Genomic DNA, 21,517 nt, shown 5'->3' on the forward strand with positions numbered 1-21,517 from the left:
TCGTGATGTTGAACTTAATTATGCAAAGTTTATTTTGTAAATGCTCATCCATAAAGTGTTTACATAGTCATCACACAGTTGTATTAATTACACACTTATGTTTTTACATACGAGCTGCAATAAGATATATTTTTGAAGTTGATTTACAATCTGCTTATTAGCCACTTTTGGTTCAGCTGTAAATACACATTCCAAGCGCAGCATTTCTTTGGAAACAGCTTGATTAACATGCAATGATGTAGGACTAGCAGATAAAGTGTGGGTAATTTTACGAATACAAAATGCTCAAACTATAGACGAGGATTGCAATAATTGAAATAAATATCACAGCTAAATTATAATGATTCAAAGACTATTTAAGAAAATACAACACAGAAGTGTGCAAACATGATTTGAGCGCAGAGGCAAAAATTATGTGCTAAAAATGATATGGAATTCATTATCTGGAGGTGTAAAGTTAATCCTTTTTAGCGTTAGGGTTATTTACAAGTGAAGGCGATAACAATAGCACAGTTATGACTATAATAAGTAGGTGCCACCAGGGAATTTCAGAGGCAGTGGGAGCAGAGCCCTCCCCTAGCTATTTGGGGACTAGACCCCTCGCTTGAGGGAATGAAGAAGTTGGTGACGAGCTTGACGACGAACAACTTTTCACAGCTGCACTCTTAGCTCTGAAAATGACAGGTACCAAAATTATATTTAAAATTGCATAGCAATCAGAAAAATGATATAAATATATTTTAACAATCGTTGGAAATAAATTATTTAACTTTAAATTTAAGAGTTTTTCCCTAAGAGAGATTTTCGATTGAATGAATCAAGCTAGTGAAAATTCTCTTCATGGTCATCAGTTATCAAGAAAAATAGTGATAAATTCAATAATTCAAAGATTTACTAATGTCAAAATTATTAAAAAAAAGCCAATTTTAACAGCTTAAAGCAAACTAATTACACAGATGTGAACTTTTACGTTTTATGGCCAACATCATGAATGAAAAAAAATAACTAAACCTAAAACGGAAAAATTAAATCAATTACCGCGTTGGTTTTGTTTGTTTATCTCGACGTTCGGCCCGGATCCTGCCTTGGGCCAAGAGGGACGCAGCACTCGCATCGATATCAATGTCCGCTTCTTTTGGGTCAACAGAGTTAAGAGCGGCGTCCAAAACAGCCTGAATCTTTGGAGAGACGCGAGGACCTTCGTAGTCCATCGTGGTTCGCAGTGGCATATCAAGCTCCAGAGAAAGAATATTTTCTCCCTGCAAGAATATAAGAATTTCAAAAAAATTTAGGCTGGAAAAAAATTAAATGCGTTTTAATTTTTTTAACGCTGAACTAGCAAAGTTATGATTTTATTAAAAGATCTTTAATATTTTGAAAATATGCAAAAGATTGAGCATATTTTAAGAATAACCCAAAATTGTAAAATATAAATTTACTGGCTATACAACATGGCAGTAAACTTGTAGGTTTTGCGGTTTAGAAACGTTTTATTGTAGAAAAATGATTTAAAATTAACATCCCAAAGTTTTATTCTCAAGCTTCTTCTTACAATTTTAAAACGTGCATGACTCAAACTAAAAGGTTTCAATTTGAAACTTGCAATTCAAAGTAAATAAAAATAAAATAATTCAGCAAATTGAAGTAAAATAGTGTGTTCAATTGCATACCTTATATCTTGGGCTTCCTCCCATGAAAGACGACATTCGTGCGTATTCGGAGACCGGTCGTCTCGAACCAGCAGCTGAGACTGGGCGGCTGTTGGTCTGCGGAGCCACTTGCGCCAGTGGCAGCAAGAAAAAAGCGTCTTCATCCTCATCATACGCAATGCGCTGGCGGATCTTGTTCTTCTCGTCAGCGGGAATGAAGTTTTCAATGATGAGGTATTTGAGCTTTAGCTCTTTGGTCAATTCGTTTTGCGTGTGCATGCACTCTCGACGCTCCCGATCATTCATTTCGTTCAACTACAATGATTATGAGTAAAATTGGATGGAATTAGAATTAGAAAACCAACCTCGTGGAGTTCCTGTTTAGCACCTTGTAGTTTGGAAAAGACTTTCCGCAGTCTTTTTGTGGTCTGAGCAATGTCTTGTTGCAGATTTGAGTGAGTCTCTCGCATCTCAAGCGCGCACTCTTCTTGCTCTTCCAAAAGTTGATGCATTTCCCGTTCTCGTTGCTGCCAAATTTCACAATATTTTAGAAATCACGATAATTAGTATTCAAAACAAACCTTCTGTTCCGCAATTTCCTGTCTCTGCAGCTCCAAGGCTCTTTGTTGCTCATTTGTGTGGTCTATTATGTTTTTCCCACCGCAGAGAAGTTTACTCTCCAGTTCTTTGATTTTGTCCTCAAGATGGCCTTTTTGCGCTTTTTCCTTTTCTAGCGCCTCTTCCTTCTGTTTTACCTCCTGCAGAAGTTTTTCTTTCTCCTCACTGACAGCATTTCCGTTTTCGTTGCTCTGGAAGGCAGGGCGTAAGGGATAGGATTTGATCCGCAAATATGTAACTTACAATATTCTCATCTTCCTCCATTTTCTTGACACCAACGTCCTCAAGTTTCTTCTTCTTCCTTTCCTCAAGGGATGCCTGAATTAGAAAAACGTAAATTTAAATTCTTTAATCTTGCGTATGTACTAACTCTGAGTCGCAGGATCTCCTTGTGATACTCTAGCAGCATTGCGTCTTTGATGTCCTGGTTTACCACAGGAGCATTCTTTATTTTCTTTGCCCTTGACGCAAATCGTAGTGTGCCAACTGTTTCCTCATAATTGTAGCTGGCTGGGCCAATATTTGCAACGATGACTGTTTTAGAATTTCCTCCCAGAGAATCTGCACAGTTGAATGTTGTAATTTTTCCCCTCTGAGGTAAAAAACTGCATACCTTTAAGTAATCTAGTCAACTTGCTGTCTCTGTATGGAATGTGACTCTCTTTGTCTTTGGTTTTGAGGCTCTCAACTAAAGCTGAAATCACATTTCCAAGTGCCGACAGTGAGAGATTGATATTAGAAGCCTCCTGTTGCCTCACTCCCTGCATAACAAAGACAAGTTATTATTTAGAGCATTATATTATATTATATATTATTACAGTGGTGGCTATGAAAGTATAAAATATAACCAAATATTAAAAGAGAGCATTTAATTCATTTCGGCATTTCAATGATCAACAAAGTGCTTTACAAGCTCCAAATTTTTCAGGGAACGTCAAACCAGACCTGAAAATTTTTGGTAATTTCCTTGGAACACGAGTAATTAATGCAGAAACCCCCCCCCCTGATCAGGAAAAAACCAGAAATATCTTTCTGGGTTGGGTTTTCTGGTAAAAACTAGCTGTCAAACTGTGGAAAAAACTGGACAAACTAAACTGCAAACCATGTTAAAACGGTGCATTTATTGCAGTAAACATTTAGCAGGCATATATTGACAGGAGAAAAATGAAATGATAAAGCCCACCTCTGCACCAGTTTTGCTCTGCTTCTCACTGCCTGCCAGGTCAACGAGATTCAGTTTGCCAACTCGAATGACACTGGCCGTGTCCAGGGCCGTCTCCTCACACTCGACGGTGATCATGAAAATTGAATGGGACCTAGAACTCTGTCTATTCATCAAGGTGGCACTGGAAATTAAAGATTTTGTAAGCTAATATTCACGCATCACTGTAAGTTTCAAATTTACCCTATACTACGTTGCTTATTGCCTATGGACATGTAATGTTTGAGATCAGACACACTGTTGCACACTTCAGTCAGTAAACCGTCCACAAATACTCCGTTCTCAGGATGCTCACGCAATTTTAGATTCCTCATTTCCTTCGCTAATAAATCTCTGGAAGTTTAAATTTTGATTAAAATAAAAGTTAATAAAAAAATTGTAAACCCTTCACCTGACTTGCTCTTGATATATTTCCAAATAGCTGCAGCGCACCAGAAACCTCTTTGTGGCTTGAGACCTGGCAATGTGATTCATGATGTGCTCAAAAGCGAAGGGAATCACTCCCTGCTTTTCAGAATCGTTGGCGATTCCTGACATTTCCCATTAGGGTTAACAAAGACGTTATCAAAAGGTTTAAGACATTTCACCTTCCATTGTGTAAGTTTTTCCACTGCCAGTCTGGCCGTATGCAAATATTGTGCCATTGAATCCAAGCATGACTGACTCGACCAGAGGATGGAATGCTTCATCATACAGTTCCTGCTGCCTGGAGCTGGAATATTGAACTATCATCAGCAAACGAGACATGTGTATAAGAGCAAGTAACGTTACTTGGGGCCATATACTGCGTCATATGTGAACTCGCGCCTGGGCGTTTCTGATTTTCCGCTAGGGCTGTAAACCTCGACAACTCCACGATCTTGCTGAATTTTTACGACACTGCAATAAAAATATTTCATACATACGTACACCAAAATAAAAATGGTACGGAGTGGTCCAGTTTTAATTTAGAAATATCTTCAAAGCGTAAAAAAACGTATCAAAATAAAGAATAAGAAAATTTTCCCAAATTGAATATTAAAGAGGAAAAATTTTACCCAGCGAAAAAGCCAGATTATGTAATTTCAAAGAGGTAAAAATTAAGTATATGTATTTTCTTACGAGGTAAATCCAGCTCGCTTTTCGTCATCACTTAGGGGTCTGCACCTAACCACCACCCTGACGCCTTCAGTCTTTGAGGCCGCCTGCAAATTTTACCAGAGCAAACTTTTAAGATAAATTTCTTTCCCTGCGCTCTCATCACCTACCATTTTGAAAAGGCCTTCAAACTGTATCAAAACCTGAAATTAGAGCAAAAGGAATCAATTATTCACGCCGCATCCGACGGGGAAAAATTACAAACAATGAGTCACGCAAGTTTCCATGTTCCAACCCCTGAACCTAACTGTTACTGCAATTTCATGCGATGTTTTGGGATACAAGTGATTGCCGGGGACGAAAACTTGACGTCCTAAGGATAGGAACGCCGCAGCAGTCACTGGTTTAAATGCAAATGTCAAATATACGGCATTTTGAGGCTTCTCAAAGGCCAAATTAAATGCCTGATCCAAAGAATGTCGCGAAAGTAAATATGCCGCCCTCTCAGCTGTAATGCCGTCAGACCAATCAGAAGCGGTTCCAGTTTTCAAGTTGAGTGGCGCAAGAAACAGTATGGGACGATGGATTTGACAGAGCGAATAAGATTATTATACAATTTTATGTAGATTCTAAAAATATAAAAAGGCATATTAATAAGTATTAAACCTAACATGGGCAATAAACAGTAAAAATCGTTCTGTTAGCGGAAAAATTGCGAAACTTTTCATCAACCAAAACATAACTTTATTTGTTGTTTTAGGACGAAAAGGGCAACAAATCAATTCGACAGTGAAAATTTGGATGTTTGTTAATCGATGCGCAATTTAATTTTACCGCGACCAGGACGAAATAATCAATGGAAACATCATTCGTATTATTCATGCAAGAGATTTTCCTCGGCCGAAATTGTATGTCTTGATTATTTCCATAAAATTCATATGCATAGAAATTATATTATTTATAATACGCAATTTGCAAAAATTAAAGATTATTGCATGAGTATAGATTAATGATTAAAACTTTATAACCAGTATTTTTTCAGGAGAATCAACTGAAAAATTATTTTGCTTTGTGGTCAATAATATATATGTAACAAAGCGCGGTATAAAATATTTTGTGAGTTGAGTTCCAGATTTTATAAACCGCATGTACACCTTTAATGGAAATTCTAATCAATGCTGGGAAATCATATCTATAGATATTCATTTTTTCCAAAAAATATCTGCCATAAATTATTGAAGGTTGAAATGATAGGCGCTAACTTTCATGATGCTGAAATTATCTTTCATTAATTTATTCAATTTTTATGAGTTACATCACAATATCAATCATCTTAACAAGCAAAAAAAGTTCCAAGTTTTTCGGTTCCAAAAGTGAGTGGGTTGCCTCATGCTTTGTCGAGTTTCGGAGCCAGAAACTGCGGGTAAGTCATGTAACCACCGTCAGCCAGTTTAATGGCTCCATCTTGACTCATGGAGGCTGGATATAAAAGGAACCCCCTGGGAGGCGAGTGACTTCCGTCAGGATACTGCATAGCCAGCAGAGGAGCAGCTTGACTGGGCTTGGGCAAAGCCATAGAAGCTGGAGGGCGAGCCTACAACAGGAAGATCACAATGAAGAAGGCGACAACTACTAGCGGAGTGAGCAAGTAAGGCGGCATGCAGTTGATTAACATAATCGCGGCAATTACTAGGAAACAGAGTTGGTTCGTCGCGAAGTGGTGCTGGTGCTCTTCCATGGGCCGGACCTGCGCGGACAATTCGTAAGGCAGGTGTCCGTAGACTTGCGACGGGTGCACCAACGGGCTTTGTGCTCGCTCAGCCAGGTAGGCCTGCGCAGGGTCGCTTCCTGTCGACGGTCTGCGGTGGTACTGGCTTGAATAGCGATTCATGTGTTCCATCGTAAACATTTCAAACTCAAGCTTTTGGCGTTTCTGTAGCTCCTCCAATTCGCGGTGGTGCCTATTCAATAATTACAATTAAATTTGATGGAAAAATCTACTCACTGCTAGATTGACAATTGTGATGGGCATATGCTTTTAGTTTCATGAAAGTCTGCAAATTAAAGACAAAAATTTTCATGTTGGAGCAGAACGTAACCAGGATTTACTTTGCGAACTGTTAATTTTAATTAAATGCTTCATAACTTCTGATTCAGAAATTTCATATAAAAAGAACAATTTGATTACAAAAAAAATCGGTTTTTGTTTTTGTAAATTTGGTTGAAAGTTAGGGAAAATGTTAAATTCCAAGTCATTTTATAGAAAAAATAGCTGTTATTACCTCTCGAGAAGCAGCTTCAGATCTCTTTGATATACAGGATCATTCTCTGGGTGGTATTGCGCAATACTGGGGTGAAATTTGCTCTCCTGAATCAAGAAAAGGAAAATAAGGCGTGAGTGTTGTGTTTCATAGAAAGTCCAGACTAGGATTATTCTGTAAAAGCAAAGCAAGTGGCATGAGTAGCAAAGCCTCGTAAAATGTGACCGAAACAAAGCACAATTAAAATGTCTTTGGGGTTTCACATTGGCTTTTGCTACGATCATGACGATGTTTGAAGCTGCAATTGATTAATTAGCTGCGTAAGTGTTATCTGAAACATGTTGTCAAGACAAATAATTAGTACAACAAATGCAATAACGGAAGTAAAACTAGGTTACGACTAAACACAAGCAAACTACACTAATAAAGGGTCAATAGGAATTCTGGATTTTCATCAAATTCCGGAGGCTAAGTGCTAGCAACAGTTTTTTCTGCAAACTACTATAGGAAAAGGGAAGGTTCAAGGTCGCCACCACCACCGTCACCAGTGTGCTCGCGTAAACATAGATATGTATAATAAAAATGATGTGGTATATGTAGAGAAATTGCGCCAGTCGTGGGAGAAGCGAGTGTCCACCCCGTACATGCTCGCGTACCGCGTATCGCCGACTGGCGGGACGCGCGAACCGCGTCTCCAGTTCATCGTCAGCGTCCAGGTCGGACACGTCCGTGTCATCAGACGAGGAAACCCCCACCGGCTGGTACATCCAGGAGGCGCCGCCGGCGTGGACCGTGTGGTAGTTGCTAGCAGCGCTCGGCATCGACTGCACCCCCTTCTTCACTTTGCTCAGGTTGGACAGGCTGCGCGCGTGCTTCAGCTTGGCCTGCAGCAGGAAGCGCGGCTCGTCCTTCGCACGGCGCGCCTTCGCGGCCATTCGCAACACGTTTAATTATATTGGCATCTCGCAAACCGACTAAATAAATCGAAAGGCACACAATTCTGCTTGCTAAAGCGTTTCTTGAAAGAATATTTTTGGCAGTTTTTTTCATCCAGCACTATTTAAATGCAAAGCCACTAATTGCAGAGAAATAATATATTCATATCGTTTGCTCCGTGAGTTGAGTGAAATGAATGAATGGTGCATGAAGAGGGATAAAAAAATAAATTTATGAATTATCTAAAATTTAGAAAGCAGCATGATTTGTTTAAATGCTAAGTAGCGGGACCCGCACATTTATCATCGCTTTTGCTCAACTTCCCCACAGCTACTTGCTTTAAGCAGCTTTAAGAAAAACGCAGGACCTTGCTTAAAAGGAAACTCTAAGAATACAACGTAGAAGTTTTGATCGTGTTGTATTTAATGAGCTGAGAACTATATCCAGGAGTTATTTTTCGATTTGATAAAATTTAAGGTGTTAAACTCCACAGGTTGTTATTCTTTAGGGCATAACATACAATGAGAATTGATTTAAAATCGATCGTTGAAGCCAATATTTTTTAAATCATGGTTATCAACTTGATGAGACGAATTTATCAAAGTTACAATTTTTATTTTGCAGAAAAGTTCCTGTATTTTTGGCTTTAGCTGATAAAATCGTAATTAGCTCATAAATAGTTAGAGAAAACTTTCATAGCTGACTACTAGGTCAGGTAGCTGTATTTTATTCACTGGGGAAATCCTTATTTTTTTACTTTACTAGATTCAGCATTAATAAACTTTTTTCAAATGTAAAAAACGCAAGAAAATAATTACATATGGTTAACTATTTGAAAACTTACTAGGCCAGAGAAAAACATATAAATAAAAATTTAAGTGCGCCTTGGAATGTAAAAAATGGCCCAATGATTCTTTACCAAACATTTACAACTGACCAAATTTATCTTAATTTATCAAAAACAGTATAATTAATTAGTTCAAAGTTGAAATTTTCTGCAAAGTACCCTAACTTCCTAAGACCAATCCATCATTCACATCAAGAAAGCCAACACCAATTTAATGGTTTTACCAAAAAATAAAACGTGTCGCATACCTAGTTTCCATGCCAAATAACCCTATAATGTTTGCTTTAAAAACTCTGAAGGAAAATTACCAAAAACAAGGCCTGATTATTAAATTGACAATTTTAGACTGATTTGTCACTTCGAAATCTACAAATAGACAAGCTTTGTTATGTTTAGAGAAAAAAATAAAAGTCGCCGGTTTCACGAGTGCCAATCAATGAGTGAAAGACTATTAGGAGGTTCTACCTCAGGGCGGTCGTGGGGATCAAAGCTGTAGGAGCGCTGAAGGTGGGCTTGGTCAGGGCGTTGGGGCAGCTTGCGTCGCGTGCGCGGTGGTACGCTCAGGTCTGTGTGACTGGACCAGCGGGGCAGCGCGTTGGGGGGCGCCACCGCGGCCACAACGGGGCTGGTGCTGCGCGACGGGAAGTTGCGGAAGTCAGCCACGCTGCCGGCCTTTTTGAAGGTGTCCGCCTTGGAGGGCGGCGTCGGGGGCAGCACCAGCTGCTGCTGTGATTGGTAGTACCTGCTTTCGGGATAGGGGTGCTCCGGGTAGTAGAAGTGCTGCAGAGGGGGGTGGTGGTGCCCGCGCAAAGGGTGCTTGCCGCCCCCCAGCGCTGCCAGCTTTGGCAGATGGTAAGGCCCAATCTACAGGTTCGAGCAAACTCGATTCAGTGCCAGCACGCAGAGTTTGTATCCACACCGGAAAGTTTCCCATTGAGCAACCCCCGATTCTATTTTGAGTTTAAAAAAAGATTTGCCTATTCTCTGCGTTCTGGCACCTACTCGCTAAGGAACACCAGGGGTACAGAAATAATCAGAGCATTCAACCACAGTTCAAACCAACCAAAGATGATGAGAGTAAATCTACCACTGGCAAACTCACGCCTCACACTGACCTTTTCATGTCTGGGAACCTGTTGCGTCCGCTTGAAAACTTCCTCCTCCTCCTCTGAATTGTAATAATGCTCGCCATCCTCTGATAAAACGTCTTCGGCCGCATCGCCCGGATGCGTTACCACACTGAAGCGACCTTGCCTGCTGGGCTGGACGTCTTCAGTGTAGCTGGCAGCCAAGGAGTGGCTGCTGCTGTTAAACTGCTGCTGCTGGGAGAACGACATTGGACTGACCACAGGAGCTTGCTGCGTTTGGTCGGCCACTTGCAGTTGTGATGGTTCGCTTGCAGGAGGTTGACTCGTGGATCGTAAGATTGGAACAGGTACCGACTCATCTAAAAAGGAAAACGTTCAATTTGAAAATTTATCTGCATTGTTTTTCAAACTCCTGAGTCAAAATGAATTGATTTATATTTTAACTTAATTTCAAACAATAACCATACCTTTTACTTGATTACTTTCTTCAGGCTTGACATCTCCTTCGTTAACTACGGACACTTGAAATCGAGACACTCTACGCACTGGAGGAGCAGGTGCATTGAGAATCGTATCACTGGAATGTATGGCATGCGGTTCCGTCTGACCACTTGGTTGCTCTGTACTATGAGGCTGCACAGGCGTGGTGGAAAGAGACAGTTGTGGCACCAAATTAGGATTATCCGGCTGCAAGAGATGGCTTTTATAATTCTGCTTGGAAATTGAAAGCAACGAGAAACTAACATGTACAAATGGCAACAATAAGTGTTGATGGGTGTCTGTGCCGGAGGGTCTGCTTCCTTGATGTATTTTAGAGAGTTCCTGACGCAATGCAATGTTAAGAGTATACAGAAATGTGTATTGTCAATCTAGTTATCCAAAATTACCTGGTCGAGATTCTGCAGCTCCAATGCTGCCTGAGCACACTGCTCGGCAGTCGTTAAATGGTGAACGACGTAGGGCTGCGCCTTGCTAGAATCTGTAGCATAAGGAATCAGCAGTGGGAGGTTAGCCAGTGGTTCGGAAGCTACAGGAGCCTTGGCCTGGTCAGCAGATTCAACTGGTGCGATCGGAGGCTGATGAATGAGCAAAGCTGGGCTGATGTTTGCGTGGATTGTGCTCTGGGGTGAGAGGGGACCCTGCACAAACAAAATTCTTACAAAGAGGCCCCAGAGGCATGGAATTTTGACAAGGATTTAAAATGATCTAGTCAAGAGAACACAGAAGAGCTGCCAGATAGGCGTCAATGATACCCGCATTCTAGAAAAAATGACAGAAAAGTACGTTTAAAATAAGTCGCAGTTAATAGGAAACACTTTTAAAAACAGGGGTTGCACTATTTTCAGTCCATTTTCGCCCATAAGAAGTTTTCTTGTATATTTATTTTAATTTTAAGCCTGATAATCGGTTGTAGAAATAATTATAGAATTGCTCCGCTATGCGCGAATTTACTAAATTACCAAGGTGGTTAGCTAGCTTATAGTAAATTCCCGCAGAGCTGAGTCACTGGATACATTTAGTTTCAAAAAATTACCTGAGACTGTATTAATTTTCGTCTGTATATAGAGGACAGTTATTTTCAGGGTAAAACACTGGATGATCTTTTCGTCAACTGTCCGACCCTTCTTCATACCCCGATTTAATGTTTCAAGATTTTTAATTCTAGCGCAAAAATATAATTACCTTTGTATTCTGATCGCGATAAAATTTAAGATGGCTTTCAACGCTACAAAAGGTAATAATTATTAGTCTTTAGCCTTGGTCTCAAAAATTAATTTTGAAACAAAATATTTCCAGAGTGCGTGCTTCCAAAAATTATGCAAATATTAACAAGCAGCTTAAAACTCTGACAGCTTGGTTTGACATCTTATCATGAGCAAATTTAGAAATGATAATTCCGATGTTTTGTTTACGCTGCAGGCCACGTGAAATAAATCTCGCGTTATCTAGCAACCCTTGAGTTCGCTACTAACTCTTGTCAAAACTCAGCAAACATAACTAACTAAAGCTTGAGCGCCGGTCATCGAAATGGAGGCGAGCTTCTGCTGCAATGCTTGCATGTACGAATCGTAGCTTTGTGCAATGAAAGGGGTTGCAGGGTGCGAGGAGACAGGCGTGTTACCAGGCAGCAACAGTTCCGATGGCTGCGACGTCACCTCCTGCAGCTTCTTGTTCAACTCTCCGATGGTTTGGCAGCTGAAATTATGGACAGCCCGCTTAGACGCCATGTTCGCGACTAGCTAATAACAAAACTTACGATGACTCATGGTTTTGCTCAAAGGAACCCTGCTGAGTGAGTTTCGTCAAGGCGTCACTATGAAGTGTGTTTTCAGGAGTGTTTTGATGTGTTGTTGCGCCACTAGTTCTGACGTCGTCACTTGACTTCTCATCTATCGACATTTGCCGCTCCATACTATGAGATTTCACCTCGTTATCACTAATTGGCGTGTAATCCTGAGAAGCGAGTAACTAATTAGAAATGCAAAAACAATAGACACTTGAATCAAGTACATGACTTCCAACTCCGTTACTTTTAGGCAGGTTTACGGAACTTTTGGCCGGACTGCCGAGCGGAGTGTCCCCACTTGCAGAATTGTTGATCATCGAATCCCACCTTCGAAGACCAGGAATGCTATCATCTCTCTGTGGAATCAATTGCATGACATATTAAATGAACTCGCAAATTTAGAACAAAGCTTACTGAGCGATGCCGGCGTTGGCCGTTGAAGTAAGATGCCAATGAAGATGCCTGTCTGGTAAGCGAACCGTGAATAACCTGAGGCAATTTAAATTTTATATCAATTATCAAGTCACTTATGACATAAAATATTAAAAATAAAAATCCTAAGAAAAAAATCAGATCTTACTCTTGATTTCAGATGGTGATCGCGTTCTCTTTGCCTAGGTTTCCTGATAGCAACTGGACTGGCATTGTCCATTCCACTGCCAAGGACTGGCAACTCATCAGGATTTTCCTTCAAAAGCGAGACAGCTTCTGTTAGGAGATCTACCAGTGCTTTGCTGTGTGCTTCAGCCAAAAGTTTAGAACCAACCTAATAATGATGTTGTTTAGAACCCAACAAAATGCTCATAGAATAGCATGCATTACCAGATTCTGGGAGATTTCCTTGAAATTGGCATCTTCAATATCAAACTTGAATGTGACCCTCTTTTGTCTAGAGCATTCCAACTCGCACTCAACCTCAGTCTTCTTGAAAGACAAAACAACAAGCCTTGGGCCACGAATCTCATTACGCCTACGCCGACGGATCCTCTGTTTCGCAGCGTTCTCAGCTTGCACGTCCCTGAAATGGGGCTCAAATTAATTATCCGATCCTCCTTTCAATCAGCCTACTCTTCTCCCACCCACCATCAAAGCTAGTTATGATATGAAACACTTAAAATAAAAATGCCTCGAAATAGTGGATTCACAATTCATCGCTGAATATTTTCCAATTTTCCAGACATTTCGTAATGGAATAATATCTAATGTAAAACTAAAGCAAGGAATATAAATATGGTTTATAGATCTTACCCATCCAAACTATCCAGTTTCTCAGAACCAGGAGAAGTAACTATTTTGTTCTCAGATGGCATTTTCTGCAAAACTGGCGCCTGAAACATGAGGGTGAATTAAAGACACACTATCGCTCAGACGTCCACTTACAGGCTCATGGAACGTGATCGGATCATCGTTGGCATCAAGGCTTGAGAAATCTCCAGAACGCCGCTGTTGGACATACATGGTTGGATCTGGCTCGCTGTGACCCATTGGAACCTGATCAAAATTTAGTTTGTAAGTCTCAGGGCGCAAAATGGCAACAAAAATTACATTGGGGTTGTGCATATACTGAGGCGGGATATCAGTCTCTAAAGAGTTTGACACATCAACGCAGTAGCCAAGTGGAGTGACTCCCTCCATGATGTATGGCGACGAAGGTCCACTGATCAGCGTTCCATCCAGAATGAGAGGAGGCATCAAGGGGCAATTCTGTTGTGGCTGCATAACAAAGGAAAACTATTGTGGATTTAAAATATTAAAAATCCAAGGACTGAATAAAAAAACGTTATTTAGGCGACGGGGTTCACTTATTTTTATTTTATTTATTTAATTTTCAAGCGGTCGGTTTTAGACAGATTCTAGGTGTTGTAGCCAACGTGACCCAAGGTGTCTTGGACAATTGAGACATGAGATTAAAAATTTCTAATCATCGCTTCAGTAAAAAATTGTCTCTTACAAAGGGGAAGAAAGAGAACATTCAAACTCAACTGAGTCTCATACCACATTGCTTATTTAAACCTTTTAATAAATGACAAAGTTAAATATTTGTGCATGTGAACCATGATTTTATTTTAAAAATTTCTCTTTTCCCTCCAGTTTAAAAAACGTAACTGATTCATATGAAAAGTTCGTCCGAGTACCAAATATTTTTCTCCTCCAAAGGTTTTAAATTTCTCAATTGTCTGAATATTTACGATGAAACTGACTTTCAAAAAATGTCTTTTAGACTCAAAATTGGTTAAAAAAAATCTTGAATTGAAAAATTTGATACAAAATCTGGAAATCTCGCTAAATTTGCTCTCAAACTCACAAGCCAAAACTAAACATATTTATTGCATAAAACTGCATAAATTTGTGCATGAATAATGGTCCCGTGACGATAAGAAGCTAAGAAATAATTGTTCGTCACAGTGTTCACAGTAAAAATTTTTCGGGATGTTAAAAATAAACGATTCTGCCTTACCTGAGGTTGGTGTTGGGGCATCTCCTGCATAGCAACTTGCGACATGATTTGCTCTTGCATGATGGATGGTTGCTGGTGCATCATTTCCTGCTTTGGAGGCTGCTGGTGCGTCTTTTCTTGCATCTGCGCTGTCGGTGGGTGCAGGATTTCAGCGATTTGGGCTTGAAGTTGCTGGTGACTTAATTCTTGCTGCGGTGGCTGGTGAATTCTCTCTGGAATCAGCTGAGGCTGCGCAATCATTTCCTGCATCGGAGGCTGTGAAATTTGCTGCATTTCCTGCATTGGAGGCTGCATCATATGCATTTCTGGCATCGGTGGTTGCATTTGCTGCATTTCCTGCATTGGCGGTTGCATCTGTTGAAGCTCTTGCATGGGCGGCTGCATCTGCTGCATCTCTTGCGGCATTTGCGGCTGCATGATCTGCATATCCTGCTCCATGTAGCCCTGTGGAGCGAATTGGGCCATTTGATAAAATTGGGGTTGGTGCTGAACACTCTGCTGTTGTTGTTGTTGTTGCGGAGGTTGCTGCAGTTGCTGGAAGTACATTCCAGCTGCTTCTTTCAGCTCTTGGTCATCTCTATGAATGGTCACATAGCCCGAGTCGTTTGCCTGATCTAAACATGAATGAACTTGAAAAATGCATTGCAAAGCTCAGGCCAAGAGAATCTAACCTGTTCCGACTTCAGCATGAGGAGGCTCTAACAGCTTTTCATGATCTTTCTCTTCTCTTTCCTTGTGGCATTGAATAATCTGAAGCTGATCCTTGATCAGCTTAGCAACGAGACGAACAACATCCTCCAGAATCAATTCAGAGGTGGCCTGAAATTAACTTTGTTGTACAGCCTAACAAACTTAGTTCAAAAGCTCACCATGTCAGCAGCGACCATGTCTGCGTTGTCATTCTTTAAGTCGTACTCAAATTGAATAGCTTCATTTTCTTTGTGTTTGTGACTCCTCTTCTTCGGATCAAGGACTCTAAGTCGAAAACAAGCTTTACCTTGGGCTTTCACCTCTTCGATCTGCGACACAAGTTCCAGCTTCAAGCCAACGTCTTCTTGGAAGAATTCGTAGTTCATTAGTTCTCTTATACTGGGTCTAAAACGGAATCATTATCAATAATAAGCCAAGTGCAACTTCAAATAACTAACCTCTCTTCTTTCTTGAGGCGAATGCATTTGCTGATTATGTCACGGATCTCCTGGTTTTCAACTTTTTCAAAACAAAGAGGTTTCACGCCCTACAAGAGATTTTTGAGGAGTTAAACAAAAACGGGAGAAACGCTTTTCTTACAGTTGTGACTTTCTTGTAGATCTGAGCAGGTCCTGTGCACTCCGCATAAGGATATTCCGTAGTTGCCATCTCCAGCATGCACATGCCAAAAGCGTAAACGTCAACGCTTTCGTCGTAGTGCTCTTCGTACATTTCCGGAGCCATGAACTCCGGCGTTCCTGGTTTTAACCATGTATCAAATTTACAAAGGGAAAATTTCTAAATTTACCTATAACTGATTTTGCGAACGATCTGTTCTTGAGTGTGGCAAGTCCGAGATCGCCGATTTTCACAGAGCCAGTGTTGCCAGATATGAAAATATTATCACACTTCAAGTCACGGTGAATAATGGAGGGTGAGCGAGAGTGTAGGAAGAGAAGTCCTTTCAAAATTTGCCTACACCAGGACTTGACAACTTTTGGATTTACTTTTTTGAAAAGACGTAGATATCTGTGAAGGCCCGTATTAATCGATAGTGCAAAAAAGTGCAATAAGATAATTTACGCTTTCAGTGTGCCTGAGGTCATAAGCTCGGTCACCAGCACGATATACTTCTTTTTCGTTTGTGTGACTTCCCAGTAGTCATAAAATCTCACAATGTTCGGGTGCTGCAATCCTTTGAGCATTTCAGCTTCTTCCCTGAATCTGTTCCTCTCCAGCTTATTTAGTTTCTTCTCCTGGAAATTTTACTTGTTTAGCAACGTCAAAACTAATTCTTAAAACGGGCAAATCACCTGCAGTTCGCACCAGGCAACAGCCACTCCCGACACCGTGTCCAGTCCTCTATAAACGGTCTTAAAACTACCACTTCCAATCTCTTCGTTAAACTTTAAAAATCTGGTGTCAGGTGAAGTAGCCACAGCTTTTCCCTCATCTTCATCTTTCTCCATCTTTTTCTCTGGAGCTTCTTCACCTGCGAGGAATGATTTTAAAACACAGTCAATGGAAATTGGTATGAGTTACTTGTGTTGGATTCAGGGATAGCAGTTGGTAGTGGCACCTGTTCTGTCACTTCAGTCAAATTCTCTTCAGGTGTGTTATCCGCAACCGGCAAAATGGCCTCTTTCTCAGACTTCTCTAGATTCTGAAATCGAAGCGCGTGCAAGATTTTAGAAAAGAGGCACATGACACCGCCGGGGAAAACACAAAGCCAAGCACTATGGGAAAAGTCAAGTTTCACGGTCCAGATCAAGTGAGTAAAGCAACTTGGTTCGAAAAAACAGAAACACAGAAGAATTAGACTTGAAGAATTGTGTGTGTGTGGTCTGCCCCTGTGGAGAACATTTCACCGGAGGAGGAAATAGTCTAACAACCAGAGGAAAGGTGAAAGAAGACGGTCAAACTGATTGTGAGGTGAGAGGTGGTCTCTATCCATGGACAGCCAAAGCTCCAAGTGATTGAATTGTCATCAAGTACCTGTTTCTCCAGTCCCGCCTTATCTGTCGCGCTTTCCTTAATTTTACTACTAGGCTGCCGTTCGACATGATTCGAAGAAATCTATAAAATGCATATGCACACACTCTGCCGCTACAGAAAAGACGAGCAAGTGAACGGACTTACCTTCTCGGTGCGCGGCTTGCGGTCCTGGGTCCGTCCCAAATTTCTTGCCTGGTGGTTTCTCTGGCCGGCAGCGGCACCAGACTGCGATGCCGGCTTCTTCCTGGACCGATCCGCGCTCTGCGGAGTCACAGATACTCGACTAGACTGGACTTGTTTGGTGTTGCTCGGCGCAGTCGGCGGCAACTTCCTTTGGAACGTGGACGAAATGAAACCGCGCACAGTCGATCCTGCCAATTGAGCAGCTACGTGAGAAAGGACCACTGATAATAATATTATGTTTGAGTAAATATGTGTATTTGGGCCTATCACAAGAACACTACTTGTGACGACCTAACACCATAAACGAACCAAGACTCTCGTTGTTCAAGTTAATTCTGCTTAATGACAGAGCACAGAAGACAATGATAACTGATTTTGACTGGCGCAAACAATATAAAAGTGGCAGAAACGTTTTCGTTTCAAAGGGCACAATCTCAGAGTTAGCAGTGACGTGGTTTTTTTCCCTTGCCAATTAATCCTGAGCCCCCAATGATTAAGTGGTTTAAATTCAGCGTCACGCACGCAAATGAAACATTTCTTCTCTAGCTCACTTAATACGGCACTCCAAGCGGAAAAGGGTCACATTTCAATTTCACTAGTGTCATCATCGCCCAAGCGGCGGCCTTCGCTACTGAATTTCACTCCAGAACTGCCTGTCCTAAAGAATGGCACGAAAACCAATAACTTTGGCTTTTGACGACTTGTCATTTGGGCGGTTCAAATGCGAATCATGAGGTATAAAACAATTTTAAAATTACTGGACGATGAATGAGCAAAAAAATAAGAGCGATTAATATTCATTAATACTAAAATTAGATACTCTCAAGCAAAAGAATAGGGGTAAATGTCCTAGAGTGCATCAAAATAAAATGGAAAATCGTCGAGCACTGTGTTTTTCCTGTACAGAAGCATCTATGTAGATAGAGTCGATGATAATTTGTACATTCAATAAGGCATTCCACCCAGCTTTCTTTTAAGACCCTGGTTAGATGACGCATACTGTATTAATAACCAAATAAATAAAGAGGAAGAAAAAACAAAGATTTAAACCGGTCTTGTTCTCAAATGCATTAACAGGTCAAGTTACCACGGGCTGACAGTACCTGGAGTTTCAAAATTTATTACATCCAAATGGTATGATTACCAATACCATGACGGAAAATTGGTAATCTTAAAAGGAATTTTCTGTCCTTAATGAACAGAATAATGAATAGAGGATGTACTCAGGTATAATTTTTGTTCCAACAAAAAATGCGAGTAGGAAGAATGACGCGAGTCAGAAACCAGTAAATCTTGGAAAATGTCCATGTTTGTTAATAATCAAAACACAATACATACTTAATAGGACTTGTTTTGGACGGCTTTTCTAAGAATAATACAAAAATGCAGGGGTTTAAAGGGTAGAACTATTTCTCTCACGTGGATTAATCACGTTACATTGCAGGTAATATTCCAATTTTATCCTTTAGCGAGGGAAGCTGTGGAATGATGTCTAAACCGACTCATCATTTCGTAATTTACGTTGCTATCATACGTTATGTAAACGGATCGAGGGAATTTTTTGAAATGAATTGTACATTCATGCGATAATTGTTAACTACTTGAGTTCTAACAATAACTATGGTAAAAGCGATATTAAAACGTACTCATAACGACTGAAAGATTTTAGCCAAGAGAAATAATATGTACCAGAGATCATTAATTGATAAAGTGGAAAATTTTATAGAGCCACAACTTTTTTCAATGATATTCTAAGAAAATTTACCCCTCGTTAGGTAACCAAAAGCAATATTGTGTATTTTCGTTTCAAAATTTATGGGGGCAACTTGATTGAAAACAAAATAAAAACATGCCTCACTGAAGGGACAACCGAAATACTATAATGAAAATAGGAAAAAATATAAGATCATCTTAGGAAATATCATTCATACAGTAAATAATTGTTACTGGTGGCGGAGAGGGGGGAAACTATATGACGCCATAATAAAGAATGAAGTCTTAGGCACCCTCAAATTGTAAGAAAAAATACAGTAGTTGTAAATGCAAAGGATCTTGCCAACGGTGGTGTTACCGATCGGATTCAGCACTGTCTGTTAGATTCACACACGTGAGTTAACTTTAAACTCAGTACATTTGAGCTATAATTATATAGATTTGGACTTCATAATAATCTAAAAATAAATAAATACATAAATCATGTTGATTATTTTTGTTAACATAACAACCATTCGTGGGATTTTCTAACAGATCAGTTTTATAATAAATGTTTGCGGCATGCGAAGATTGATTTGTAAAAAATTGGCATATTTTATGCTTAAAATTGTAAGGTCTCTTTTACTTAGGCTGTTAACTGACTCTCTCTGATGATTCCTAGTCTGCCTGTAAAATGTGCTACTCTCTACCGCCGTACAGCGCCTTGTCACAAGTTACAAGGGCCAGTTACCCTCTCTCGGTCCTAAATCAACATTGGTGCAATTGTTGTTTATACAAACAACCAGATGTGCGCGTCAAATTCGGTTCTTTGAAATTTACAGGCGGTCAGTTTTTTAATTTCTACGTTAAAAATACAAAACTAACGTGTCTGGGTAAAAGCACAAGTGTATGAACGTCCAAAATAAATAGATCTTCCTTAAGGGATACACGTTGAGAAATATTCGTTTGGCCTCTCCTCTAGGTCTTTCACTTTTCCATGATAAATGATTTTCTTCTGGCTGATCAAGTTGTTATATATATATATATATATATCCGGTAGATGTTCATTAATCGATCATTGTACAAGTATTGAGTTTGGTTTCTCATTGGTTTCTTCTACTCAACTTAATTACCTAATCCATTCTATTATTTCTTGCGAAAATTTATAACTGCTAAAATAGAATAGGGATATTACAAAATTATCTTGCCATGAATTCACAGTAGCGATGTAACTTATGTTTTAAATGTTATTTTTGGACAGTTCTTAGGTACCGAAATTGTTTAATAATATAAAATAATATGAGAAAACATCCTAACCATATTGAAAAATAGATACCGCCAAGACAATAAACTAATTACTAATGTATTTATTTTGATAATTTTAGTATTTTCAAACAGCGAGATATTTAACCAAACGTGCTTACCCAGAGGGATTTTCCGGGACGCTGCTGGAGAGTCCCCAGCGCCAGACGTACGCTCATTCTCAGAATTCACCCCGAGCGTGCTGCTCGAGGGCGAGATGTTATTTAGGCGTCCTTTACTCATCCTTACTAATCAGCATCCAACGAAATACTTGAAACAAAGTCTGCAACAAAAATATCATGCATTATATTTGTTTGCGTATTCTCTATTCAGTTTTATGATTGGAAAATTTTCAATGCACAAAGAAATAGTGCCTCAGGAATCTAACACCGGTGCAATATTAGATATCGAGTGCGGCAAAAGCCGCAACCAATGCACTCGATTATAAATATGGCACTAAAATACAATTAAAGGCCGGGTGTCATGTTTCACCGCAGGCGGAAAAGTATCCCTGCGCCTGCCAAAAAGTGAAAGGAGCCCAGAGTTTGAGCGAATTCTCTGGAGCCGACCCAAAAAGCGCGGCCGACAAACAAAAGGCCGAGTGTGTGTGGGCCAAAAGGGGCTGACATGTGTGCAGCTCAATTGCCGAGTCAATCTAGCCAATTAATTCAGTCAAGGTCTTTACGAGCGCAGCTAGCCGCAGGCTCCTGAAGGTGGCTCAGGGCCGACACATAGTGCACAGGCCATCGGCGGCCACGACGCGGCCCAAGGTGGCCACCGCGTCTCAAGTCCTGACCCAAATTTAAAGCGGTCAGGATCTGGGTACAAATACGCAAGGAGCATTGTGCACTCGAGAACTGCGACTGTCTGCCTGCGCCGATTCCGCCCTGCCATCGAGTCGGGGTGCGCCAAATGCTAACGCTTAAAAACAGAATGAAAACTTACGATTCTTGTTAAAAGACATTCCAGCGTGAGGACTAAACGCGCGACATGCAGTTATTGCGAGCGATTTCAATCCCATCAACGCGGATTGACACAAGCATAAGATGTTTTAGACCCGAGTCTAATTCGACTGCCTGCAAACACAGATGTTATGAAGCAGTGTTGCCAAGCACGAGCGTAAATTTAATGCTGGAGATCGCTAGAGAAAACCTGATGGTCAGATCCATATATTTGCTAATTATTCGATATTCATTTTTCAAATAAAAGGTG

General features: G+C 40.3%; 2 protein-coding genes across 8 annotated transcripts; both read right to left on the reverse strand.

Annotated features, from left to right (window-relative positions):
* Positions 1-5,093, reverse strand: LOC135945948 (kinesin-like protein KIF3B). The gene is made up of 16 exons (XM_065493897.1): positions 4,828-5,093; positions 4,737-4,769; positions 4,591-4,673; positions 4,261-4,368; positions 4,077-4,201; positions 3,881-4,019; positions 3,673-3,822; positions 3,451-3,613; positions 2,881-3,028; positions 2,638-2,828; positions 2,511-2,585; positions 2,231-2,458; positions 2,015-2,176; positions 1,671-1,964; positions 1,039-1,259; positions 1-671 (listed from the first exon to the last, which is right to left on the reverse strand). Exons 2-16 carry the CDS (start codon positions 4,737-4,739, stop codon positions 581-583), a joined length of 2,181 nt encoding a protein of 726 aa, XP_065349969.1. The 5' UTR covers positions 4,740-4,769; positions 4,828-5,093; the 3' UTR covers positions 1-580.
* A 735-nt stretch (positions 5,094-5,828) lies between these two features.
* On the reverse strand, positions 5,829-21,411 carry Wnk (Wnk kinase). Of its 7 annotated transcripts, none has more exons than XM_065494546.1 (31): positions 21,251-21,411; positions 20,428-20,588; positions 17,273-17,499; positions 17,129-17,209; positions 16,676-16,796; positions 16,447-16,625; positions 16,217-16,389; positions 15,942-16,162; positions 15,734-15,891; positions 15,592-15,680; positions 15,313-15,538; positions 15,115-15,262; positions 14,444-15,057; positions 13,531-13,698; positions 13,366-13,476; positions 13,234-13,313; positions 12,808-13,003; positions 12,566-12,751; positions 12,400-12,474; positions 12,210-12,341; positions 11,956-12,152; positions 11,702-11,894; positions 10,586-10,837; positions 10,443-10,520; positions 10,166-10,385; positions 9,726-10,057; positions 9,076-9,474; positions 7,484-7,750; positions 6,849-6,934; positions 6,257-6,527; positions 5,829-6,160 (listed from the first exon to the last, which is right to left on the reverse strand). In XM_065494546.1, exons 2-31 carry the CDS (start codon positions 20,546-20,548, stop codon positions 5,954-5,956), a joined length of 5,808 nt encoding a protein of 1,935 aa, XP_065350618.1. In that variant the 5' UTR covers positions 20,549-20,588; positions 21,251-21,411; the 3' UTR covers positions 5,829-5,953. The 7 variants fall into 7 exon arrangements, with proteins under 7 accessions (XP_065350618.1, XP_065350617.1, XP_065350621.1 ...); XM_065494545.1 differs by having other exon boundaries at positions 13,531-13,716; XM_065494549.1 differs by lacking the exon at positions 17,129-17,209 and having other exon boundaries at positions 13,531-13,716.
* Between the last annotated feature and the right edge of the window lie 106 nt (positions 21,412-21,517).

This window comes from Cloeon dipterum, chromosome X (genome assembly GCF_949628265.1).
Source record: "Cloeon dipterum chromosome X, ieCloDipt1.1, whole genome shotgun sequence".
Classification (NCBI taxonomy): Eukaryota; Metazoa; Arthropoda; class Insecta; order Ephemeroptera; family Baetidae; genus Cloeon; species Cloeon dipterum.

Excerpts from the sequence above, each read along its gene's own strand:
- LOC135945948 (XM_065493897.1), bottom strand. Across the intron at positions 2,829-2,880 it reads GTTGACTAGATTACTTAAAG|ATTCTCTGGGAGGAAATTCT; the intron begins GTATGCAGTTTT and ends TCAACTGTGCAG. Across the intron at positions 2,459-2,510 it reads TGGAGGAAGATGAGAATATT|AGCAACGAAAACGGAAATGC; the intron begins GTAAGTTACATA and ends CCTGCCTTCCAG.
- Wnk (XM_065494545.1), bottom strand. The coding sequence starts at position 20,548 with ATGAGTAAAGGACGCCTAAATAACATCTCGCCCTCGAGCAGCACGCTC. Across the intron at positions 16,626-16,675 it reads TATCCCTGAATCCAACACAA|GTGAAGAAGCTCCAGAGAAA; the intron begins GTAACTCATACC and ends CATTCCTCGCAG. Across the intron at positions 10,058-10,165 it reads AGAAAGTAATCAAGTAAAAG|ATGAGTCGGTACCTGTTCCA; the intron begins GTATGGTTATTG and ends TTTCCTTTTTAG.